The sequence below is a fragment of the Octopus sinensis genome, linkage group LG18 (genome assembly GCF_006345805.1).
Source record: "Octopus sinensis linkage group LG18, ASM634580v1, whole genome shotgun sequence".
Taxonomy (NCBI): domain Eukaryota; kingdom Metazoa; phylum Mollusca; class Cephalopoda; order Octopoda; family Octopodidae; genus Octopus; species Octopus sinensis.
This window is the reverse complement of record NC_043014.1, coordinates 30,637,262-30,648,119: the sequence shown is the minus strand read 5'-3', so window position 1 is coordinate 30,648,119 and position 10,858 is coordinate 30,637,262. Positions and strand designations below refer to the sequence as shown.

The 10,858-nt window shown below is 38.1% G+C and overlaps 1 protein-coding gene across 9 annotated transcripts in view; it reads left to right on the top strand.

Moving 5' to 3' along the window:
* The first annotated feature begins 395 nt into the window (after positions 1-395).
* Positions 396-10,858, top strand: part of LOC115221283 (AMP deaminase 2) — a 213,464-nt gene continuing 203,001 nt past the window's right edge. For 5 of the 9 annotated variants that reach the window (XM_036510839.1, XM_036510836.1, XM_036510837.1 and 2 more), the window contains exon 1: positions 397-773. In XM_036510839.1, coding sequence (XP_036366732.1) covers positions 713-773 — 61 coding nt within the window. In that variant the 5' untranslated portion in view covers positions 397-712. Of the gene's footprint in view, positions 774-10,858 lie in introns of all 9 variants that reach the window. The other 4 variants (XM_036510834.1, XM_036510835.1, XM_029791429.2 and 1 more) reach the window with 4 other exon arrangements.

Sequence of the window (10,858 nt, the reverse complement as noted above, 5' to 3'; positions counted from 1 at the left end):
CATACAGCTGCGTAGTTAAAACCCCGCTTCACAATCACGTTGCATCCTACAATGCTGCAACTTTCAGCAAATGTTTTCTTCCAAAATTTCGCATTAACCAATTGCTTGTGACGAAATTTGGTAGAATAAGCTGCTCGGAAACATGTCGTACGTATAATTACGTTTACGGGACCCGTGGTTCAACAGAAGGATAAAATTATCCCTCTTCTTTTAAAGGGTGAGGAGCTGTATATGATTTTCATAATTATTTTGTAAGTCGAGAGACGGCATAGACGCTTCCTCGTCGGTTCGCCATCTCTGTATATTTTGTTTTCTATTATAATTCCATTCGCATTTAGAATACGTTATAGGAATATAAATTGTCCTCAATATTTCACAGGTATTTTATTTTACTGACATCTGAAGGGATGGTCCGATGTCAACGAAATCAAAATCGTTAGGGTCTGGGGGAATGTAAAGAAAAAGAAAAAAATTGCAAGGGAAATAACTTACAGACAAAAAGCATACTTCTCGATTCCCTCCCTTAGTTTTAAGTTAAGTTACCGCAATAGTTTTTTAGTCTTCTTTTACTTCTCCACCCCCTCTTCCCTCCCATTACTCTCTTCTCACTCACTGTTGTTTATATATCTTATTACTCATTCAACTTCCAACTTACAGAGTTGTGCGGTGGAAGTAGTAAACTACAGAATACAGAAACAGAGACTAAAACGTCATGGACACCAGGAGTTTAGATCGCCCTGTGGCAATAGCTGTGAAACGAAATTTAACAACAGGTTGGTACAAATAAAGTTTAAGTACACCAACACACAGACATATGAATTCCACACTCACACACATACATACAAAGTAACAACACGAAACTATGAGGAGAACAGTGAATATTTCAGATTTATGTGTGTGCGCGTGTGTGTTTTAAAGAAGTTATTTAAAGTATCTCACCTTTATTACAGTGGTGGCAATAAGGGACATTGTTAATTAATTTTTCAGCTATACTACATCGCAAAAAAGCAAAACTAGTGCTCCACATCCCCAATATTCCCCATAAGAACAATAATCATAATTGTTGTAGTTGCGTAACAGTAGAAGATTCTTCATCAAGCAACTCTATGATTCAAAAATGTACCAGTCTTGACCATTTACGTTTTGAGTATATTTTGAACTTCATTGTTCAATATGTCCTTCCACACTATTTTTTAAATGGTAGGATGTGATTTGAGGGATATGTGACTGTTATTTCCAGCAGATGAAGCGATAGCTTACAGATTCCCTTTGTTCGTTTGCAAGTACTAAAGACGATACGAACTTTTGCAATCGCTTGGATCTATTGTATTTCTTTTATGTGAAGTTTATTTTCTGCTCTTGTTTAGCCCTATAAAATTTTTAACCAAGGAGAGAGTTCTGCCATGATCATCCCATTATTTTTTTTGGCGGGGTACGTGGGACTGCATTATTAATGTCTTTTACAAGACGTTCAGATGTAATTCGAGGGAGATTTGGCTACTGTTTCTATCAAATCGAACGACCACGTCGGTATGGGTCCTCTCATTGTTGATGACTTACAACATACAATTAGTCAAATAAAAAGAATTGCGTGTTTGTGTTGGGAGGTAATGTACTTTAACGGATATCTAAAGTTAGCTATATCGCAATGTCGAATTTTATATTTTTTTAAATGTTTTATGTAATGTGTAGATATATATTATAGAATAATGAAATATTTTCTCATAGAACACAATACGAGAACTCAAGTCAAATAGACACATTTTATATCATAAAGATGACAGTTGTGTAGGAGTTAGGTCAAGTTTGACAAGTGTTGACTCGGAGTCCCTGTGAAACTTCTGAATGTTTTCAATTTCGAAACTAACAATAATACAAATACATGTGCTTTATGCACACACACGCACGCGCGTGTTTAACCGCAGGCATGGCTGTGTGGTTAAGAAGCTCGCTTTGCAACTACGTGGCTTCAGGTTCAGTCTTACAACGTGGTACCTTGGATAAGTGTCTTCGACTGTGGCCCCGGACCGACAAGTGCATTGTGAATGAAATTAGTAAAAAGAAACCGTATGGAAGCCCTCTTATCTATCTGTCTGTCTATCTGTTTTTGTGTTTGAATTTGTTTCCACCGTTTGATATCCAGTGTTGATTTATTTACGTCTCTGTAAGTTAGTGATTCGATAAAACAGACCGATAGAATAAGTACTGGTGTCGATTTGTTCGACCGTAGTCCAATGACTGAAACATATAAAAGTTAGAATATATATGTGTGTGAGCTTGTAAATATGTATGCGTTTGTCTATCTATCCATCAAACTACATGTAAGGCAAACAGGAAAATAGCGATGCGTTGTGTCCTTGAGCAAGAAACTTTATCTCACGTTGCTCCAGTCCACTCAGCTGCCAATAATGAGTAGTACCTGTGTTTCATAGGGCCAGCCTTGTCACACTGAATCTCCCTGAGAACTACGTTAAGGGTACAGGTGTCTGTGGAGTGCTCAGCCATTTGCACGTTAATTTCACGAGCAAGCTGTTCCATTGATCGTATGAGCTGGGACTCGTCGTCGTAACCGACTGAGTGATCCTAATGTTGTAAGAAGCTTGCTTCCCAACCACATGGTTCTGGGTTCAATCCCACGGTGTGATACCTTGGGCAAGTGTCTTCTACTATAGCCTCAGGCTGACCAAAGTATTGTGAGTGGATTTGGTCGATGGAAACTGAAAGAAGCCCGTCATATATGTGTGTCTGTGTTTGTTCCTGTAACTTAGCAGTTTAGCTGGACTTACAAAGAATAAGTCCTGGGTTGATTTCTCCGGTTAAAAACCCTTCAAGGAAATGCTCCATTATTGCTGCAGCCAAATGACTGAAACAAGTAAAAAAAAAAAAAATCTACATTTATTAGTAATTGGCAGAAGTTGCTGAATGACTCCTTTTGATAAGTACAAATGAATGAAACTCTTGGCCCTTGAGTCTGTAACTTCTGCCAATTAATATTAATAAAAAAAAATATGCATGTATATGCCTTGTGAGTGTATTTGGTAGATGGAAACTGAAAGAAGCCTGTCATGTGTGTGTGTGTGTGTGTGGTATATTGTATGGACATCATGTAGTAGTTGTACAGCAGCATCACGATCATACAAGCATGAAAATATTACCTTATTTGGAAACAGGTGAGGGTTGGTGACAGGTAGGGCATCCGGGCATAGAAAATCTGCCTTTGCAAATTCTGACTGACCCATAGTTGTACGAGTCAGATGGTACATATATATACCTGAATAGATACACTGTGCACATATAAGTGCAAAACCAGATGGCAATATATATATGTTTGTGTGTATCATCATCCTTTATTGTCCATTTCCCATGCTGGCATGGGTTGGACGGTTTGACCAGAGCTAGCAAGCTGGAGATCTGCACCAGGTTCCAGTCTGGTTGTAAATATATATATATATATATATATATATATATAATATATATATATATATATATATTGGTAAAAACGGTAAGATAACAAAAGAAAGAAAGAGACCTCGATATTATGTTAATAATTGTCACATATTATTTTACAGATATATATATATATTTACATGAAGTTAAATATATCCCTGATCATAGAGTGACCAATGGCTTCAGATCCCTAAGGCACTTAACTTAGCTTTATAGACAACTCATCAGACTCCAGTAGCTGTGGGCACATAACCTCTCTTCAAACTGGTTTGAAGAGCGGTTACATACCTGTGGCCATTTGAGTCTGACAAGTTGCCTATAAAGCTATGTGTTTTATGGGTGTGACACCATTGGTCACTCTATGACTGGACATATATTTAACTTCTTTCTAGGATATATGATCCACTGACAGTGTGTGTATGTATGTATGTTTGTATATACATGTATTAAAGCAAAGACTGGAACATTTGGTGCATTTTAAAATTTCATATTATGCCTGTTTTATTACTGTAAAGGAAATGCATTTGGAATACTAGTTTTGCTCTTGATCTCTATTATAATTCTGCTTGTTTGCTCACATATTATGCTTTAGTTTATTAGAGAGAGGTGGAGTGAGAGCGACAAAGAGGGAGAGAGATTGAGAGAAGGAGAGGGGGAAGAGGGAATGAGTGAGATAGCCAATAGCCCTTCCATGCTTTACACTTGTCATGTGGTTAGTAGAAGTAAGATGTAAAAGGAAAGAGAAAGCAAAAAATGTTAGAGGGGAATTACATGGTTAAAAAGTTTGTTGAAGTAAGAGATAAACTGAAAGAGAGAGAGAGAGAACGTATTTAGCAGAGAGAAATTTTAAAATCATATAATATGTTGTTGTGACTGGAAGTGAAATAATTTAGCAAAATAGCCATGGATGCTATTTTCTTTTAAATTTGTGATGGAATTAGTTTCATTTCCATTGTAAATTTCAAAACATATAAACCTTGTGTATATTCCCCCATTAGCATTAAATACTAACAAATGATATGTCTATTAACCCTTTAGCATTTAAATCAGCTGCATCTGGCCCCAAAGTTTCTAATCATTGAAACCTCAAAGCTACAAGATAATGCATGATTAATTCAGAACAATCTGAATAAAAGTGTATTATATTTGACAGAACGCTAAAGGGTTAAATATTGGGCATACCTACACAAGTATACTCAGCCACCAACTTTGTTTCCTCATAACTTCCAGAAAAATGAATATTTTAAAATGAAATTTTCTATAAATACACTTCAGATAGTGTAGATTCTGATTAGATTACATTTTGTTGGGGAAAAAGAAAGTTTTCGAAGGATGAAGAGAAGAGTTTTGGAAAATTTACATGATTTGGCTTTGCTTCCCTATAACTTTCAGAAAAAGGAATACCTTTTTATGAAGTTTTCTACAAATACTTTTTAGACTGTATGGATTACAATTATAATGGAATTTAATATGGGGAAAAAAAAAAAGGTGAACATGCACTCATACTGTTGCACCATACAATTTGTTTTTCAAAATTTCAACTTTCAATTTGTAGATATGTGATGTGTGTCAGTTTGTATGTGTATGAGTCCACCACCTTTATTTTTCGTATTAAATTCTGATATACTCATAATCTACACACTCTGAAAGGTATTTGTTGAAACTTTCATTAAAAAATACCTATTTTTCTTGGGAGTTATGAGGAAACAAATCTGATTCATGGGAATTTTCTGAAACCGCTCTGACTCACAGAAAACTTTTTTCACAAAAGATTCTGATGTATTCGGAATCTACACCATCTGAAGTGTATTTGCTGAAAATTTCATTAAAAAAAATATTCATTTCTCTAAAGCTGTGAAAGGTTCAGCACTCATGCGATCTACAGTTATAATAAAGCAGTGGACTGGGTCCATCCACGAAAAATAGCTACAAATTTGGACACCTCTAAGTTTTTTTTTTTAGTGTGCAGTCGAAGGCCAGAAGTCTATTTCAGACGCTAAAGGAGCGTTCCAGTGAAGAATACAGTCAAAATTTTTTAGCAAGTACTGGCTGGTTCAAAAGCTTTAAAGAAAGATTCCAACTTCATAATGTTCGAATAACTGGAGAAGCGGCGAGTGCAGACGAGGAAACATCTGGTTAGCTTATTGGCTATTTGAACGAAATAATTACGATCTAGCAAGGCAGGTTTTTAATGTGGATGAAACGGTTTGGAAACGCATGGCAGTACGCACTTGCATCAACAAAGAAGCCAAATCCATGCCTGGATTTAAAGGATTTAAGGACAGGCTGACTTTGCTGCTTGGCGGGAACATCGTAGGTTTTAAGCTGAAACCTTCCGTAATTTTCTACTCAGAAAACCCGCGTGCGTTCAAGAATGTAGATAGGCACACGTTACCCGTCTACTTTTGTTCTCAGCCTAAAGTATGGATGACACGAGGACTGAATTGTTTTATTCCTCAAGTTCGTGGATATTGTTTGGAGAGAGGAATTCCTTTCCAGATTTTATTGCTTCTATATAATGCGCCTGGAATCTGTCTCATCTATCGGACCTGCATCCCGACGTGAAAGTGGTGTATTTTTTTCCGTCGAACACGACTCCACTTATCCAGCCAGTGGATCAAGGTTCGATTGCTACAATGAAGGCTAACTATATTCGAACCACTTTCGCTTCAGCTATAGCCGCTGACCAAGAACTATCACTGTGAGAATTTTGGAAAAAGTACAATATTCTGACGTGTAAAGAAGAGGAGGTGTCAGAATGGAATTTCACTACAAAAGAATTATCAGAAGGTTTATTTCAACTGAATAAACTTCTTGCACACTTTGAAGCAATTGACCCAAACATCGAACGATTTGCAAGGATTGAACGGATGAATGGCACACGATGTGTTTCGTCCGTATCGTGAAATTTATGAAGAGAAAAAGAAACAAACAATTCAGACAAAGCTTACCATGTTTATCAAAAAGCCAACTCCGTCTACTACAATTGTTGCCTCAGCAAATGGCATTGAAGATCCACAGCCAAGCACCAGTCCACAATAAAGTTTTTATGTAAGTTTTGCAACTGTTTCTTACACTATATTGTGTATTTCTTGTATTTGCATTCTTTGGTACTTTTCTATGAACAAAAAGCACTGTTGTAGTATAATACAGAATACTGTGTGTGATTTTACCTGAGAATGTACCTAAAGAATGTAAAAATATAAAACAAAGCTATGTAGACCCATAGGCCGACTTACGACCAGTCAGTCGGAACTGATTGTGGTCGTAAAGGGGCTACACACAGAGGGGACAAATCAGGACAAACGGATTAAGTCGATTATATCGATCTCAGTGCATAACTGGTACTAATTTAATCGACCACGAAAGGATGAAAGGCAAAGTTGACCTCGGCGGAATTTGAACTCAGAACGAAACGGCAGACGAAATACCTATTTCTTTACTACCCACAAGGGACTAAACACAGAGGGTGCGAACAAGGACAGGCAAACAGATTAAGTCGATTATATCGACCCCAGTTCGTAACTGGTACTTATTTAATCGACCCCGAAAGGATGAAAGGCAAAGTCGACCTCGGCGGAATTTGAACTCAGAACGTACCGGCAGACGAAATACCGCTGAGCATTTCGCCCGGGGTGCTAACGATTCTGCCAGCTCGCCGCCTTAGATATATATATATCTATATATGTGTGTGTGTATATATATATATGTGTGTGTGTATACATACATGCACAATATGACCGTCTTTCATTTTCTGTCTACTAAATCTCCACACAAAGTTTTGGTTGACCCAGGGCTAGAGTAGAAGACGCTTGCCCAATGTTCTGTGCAGTGAGACTGGACCTGAGACTGTGTGGTTGGTACACAAACATCTTACTACAGAGTCGCATATAAACATGTTGATATGTATGTGTATGTGCGAAGGTGCATGACTCAGTGGTTAGAGCGTCGGGCTCACAATCATGAGGTAGTGGTATTGATATTAGTCCACAGTGTGAAATAATGCGTTCTATAATGTGTATGGTGAAGATACTGAGCTGTCCCCTGTCTTTCTCACTCAGTGAGATACAGTTCACTGTAGACAATTATCAACAACGTAAACGACTTAGGTGTAAGTTTGTGTCACAAAGGGGTACAGTTCACTGCATGCTGGTACCCATGAACAGACACCTAATAGTTAATGGTTCACTTTCTAGTGAAGGCACACGGCTGTGGTTAGAGTGCCGGGTTTACAATCATGAGGTGGTGAGTTCGATCCCCGGACTAGGCTGTGTGTTGTGTTCTTGAGCAAGACGCTTTATTTCACGTTGTTCCAGTTCAGTCAACTGTAGAAATAGTTGCGATGTCACTGGTGCCAAGCTGTATCAGCCTTTGCCTTTGCCAACATCAGTGTTATGGAGAGGGGAGACTGGTATGCATGGGCGACTGCTGGTCTTCGATAAACATCATTGCCTGGATTTGTACCTCGTAGGGTAACTTTCTAGGTACAATCCAATGGTCATTTATGACCAAAGGGGGTCTTTACCCATTACCCTATATGTGTATGTATATGGGCTTGTTTGTATGTGTGTGACTCTCTAAATGAGCATCAATCGAATCAATAAACCTTTACTGGGTGTTTTATCTCCAGTTTATTTTTTTTTGGGGGGGAAAATGCATAGCTGTATATAGACACACACACACACACGTCCTTACCTTGAATACTGTTATCTGCTGTGCTCTCCCTACTCCCTTTACTCTTTTACTTGTTTCACTCATGTGGCCATGCTGGAGCACCGCCTTTAGTCGAGCAAATCGCCCCCAGGACTTAATCTTTGTAAGCCTAGTACTTATTCTATCGGTCTCTTTTGCCGAACCGCTAAGTTACAGGAACGTAAACACACCAGCATCGTTTGTCAAGCGATGTTGGGGGGGGGGCAAACACAGACACACACACACATATACATATATACGACAGGCTTCTTTCAGTTTCCGTCTACCAAATCTACTCACAAGGTTTTGGTTGGCCCGAGGCTATAGTTGAAGACACTTGCCCAAGGTGCCACACAGTGGGACTGAACCCGGAACCATGTGGTTCGTAAGCAAGCTACTTACCACACAGCCACTCCTAACAAAAATAAAAGTTGAAGCACTCCAGAGGTCAATCACAAAATAAGTAGGCGATGTGACGTCTTAACTATTGGAATTGGCTTGAGATGTTCAAATTCTTTCCCGTCCAACGCTTCCAAGAACACTATATCATTTGTATGACGTGGAAAACATTCCAGCAACATTGCCTAAATGATGTTGGCATCAACTTTTAAATTCACCCAAGGCTTGGTCTAAATGCCATCAAATTTCTACAACGATCATGCTTGCATCGCATCACAGCACTAACGACTATTTCACCTTAACTGCCCTGCTCTCCTTAGCATCATACCAAGACACATAAGGGAAGAAAAAGATCTCATAACATTTAAACGGTTCCTGGATGAATATTTCCAACAAATTCCAGATAATTTATTGCAGTTATATCTCTGCTAACGACTCTACTGAACTAGGCTATGGTGCCTAAAGAATAACTGTAATATGAAACATTAAATGTCTTTTCCAGGTGCTGCTATCAAATCAGTCATAGTTTGGGCCAACTCTGGCCGAAACATGTGTGTGTATATATATACATACGCATCGTTTGCGGGCGAGATAAAGCTCTTCTGATGTATTTATTTTTCTTCATGTCAGCTGTAAAGTTTTATATAAACAACATTATTATATATAAGACGTCATTAGGCAAACAACGTTACAAACAACATTACCTCCTCTCTCTCTCTCTCTCTCTTTCTATTTTCTACCTCCCTCTTCACCTCTTTGACGAACGCACTGTTTTGTCTTTTTATACTCTTTCTTTAACTTATTCGCTTCCCTCCCTCTCTCTCTGTTCGCTATATCTGTCTAATTTTTCACAGAATTCTCGCTCTCTTCTTTATCTTTCTTCGTTTCTCTTTCAATTTGTGTATTTGTCTAATTGATTCCTCTCTACCTCCCCTCCCTCTTCCTCTCGCTGACAGCGTAATACATTTGGTGATACTGTAATTTTCGTTATGCATTTTGACTGCGTCGCTTAATTTATTTGCTTTCTCTTTTTTTTAATGTCCTTGTAACGTGGCTAACGTCCTTACACAAGTGGCAAAACTTGCAGGCTGGGTTCTCATTCTTTGAATAACCGTATTCACACACACACACATCAAGTCAATGCTTCAGAATGACCGTCAGTCCAATGACTGACGTCAACAGACGACTTGTACTGGCGCCAATATAAAACACACCTCGTGCACTCTGTAAAATAACTGATGAATGAGCTAAGAAGCTGAGGAGACCGTTTTGTCTCTTGTCAAGGACCAAGACAGTCTTCTTTGGCGCTATGATTAATAAAGGGTAAAGCACTCTATGTAGGATCTTTTCGGTTTGAACGGCAGTTTTTAAAAATATTTTCCACGTAACTAAACACTTTTAAACTTCGTATACTGGTAGAATGTGTTTATAAAACATCTTTTTCTCTTGGCTTTATTGAGAAAATTCCATGGTTTGTAAGATATTTGTTGTTGTTTTTCTTCAATTTCTGCAAATTTTAACCAATCAATGACGTCTATTGAGGTGAAAACATTCTGTGCCGTATGAATATGTCCCTCGTTTAAGAAACAGATTGGGTTTATTTACATTTCTGAAGAAAAAAGATACCCTTTCCCCCACCCCTAACCCTAACCCTAAAACAGATTGAAATGCAATAGATCGATTCTAGGGTCATAATTATGGGTGATAATTTCATATGACACCGCTAGAAAAAACTGCCGTTCAAACCGAAAAGATCCTCTGTGTATTCTGTAAAGTAGTTGGTGATTGGATGGCATCTGCCGTAGAAGCTAAAACAAAAATGAAACATACGAACTAGAAACATGATCCTTCTTTCTCTTGTGGCAGGAATATTCAGCAATCGCCCGATATCACGATTTCCTAGAATATTGATGTTGATTTTAGAGATAATCAATCGCTGATTCGTCCTGCAGTCGTCAGTGCTTCTCATAGCTTTAGTGATGTAAACGCCCGATCAATTTGCGGCTCCGCTGATAACATAATCGATGAGATGTTAATGTTTCGAACTCGAGTACATCCCCAAAGTTTTGTGTTTCTCTTGGAGTCTGAACTGTGTTTTAGTGATGACGAGGTTATGCTCAGTACAAAGATACTCCAACATCATTTGAGTTGGCAAAGCCTACTTTTTTTCTTAATACATTCTTCCAAAGATATTTCCCCACCAGCTTTTATGTTTAAGCCACTATTTACGTACAAGTATGTCGTGTGTAGAGACGAAATGAAGTTGATTCTGAGATTTATAAAAAAAATAAATGTTTTGCTATGCTAATCGGAATCCAGA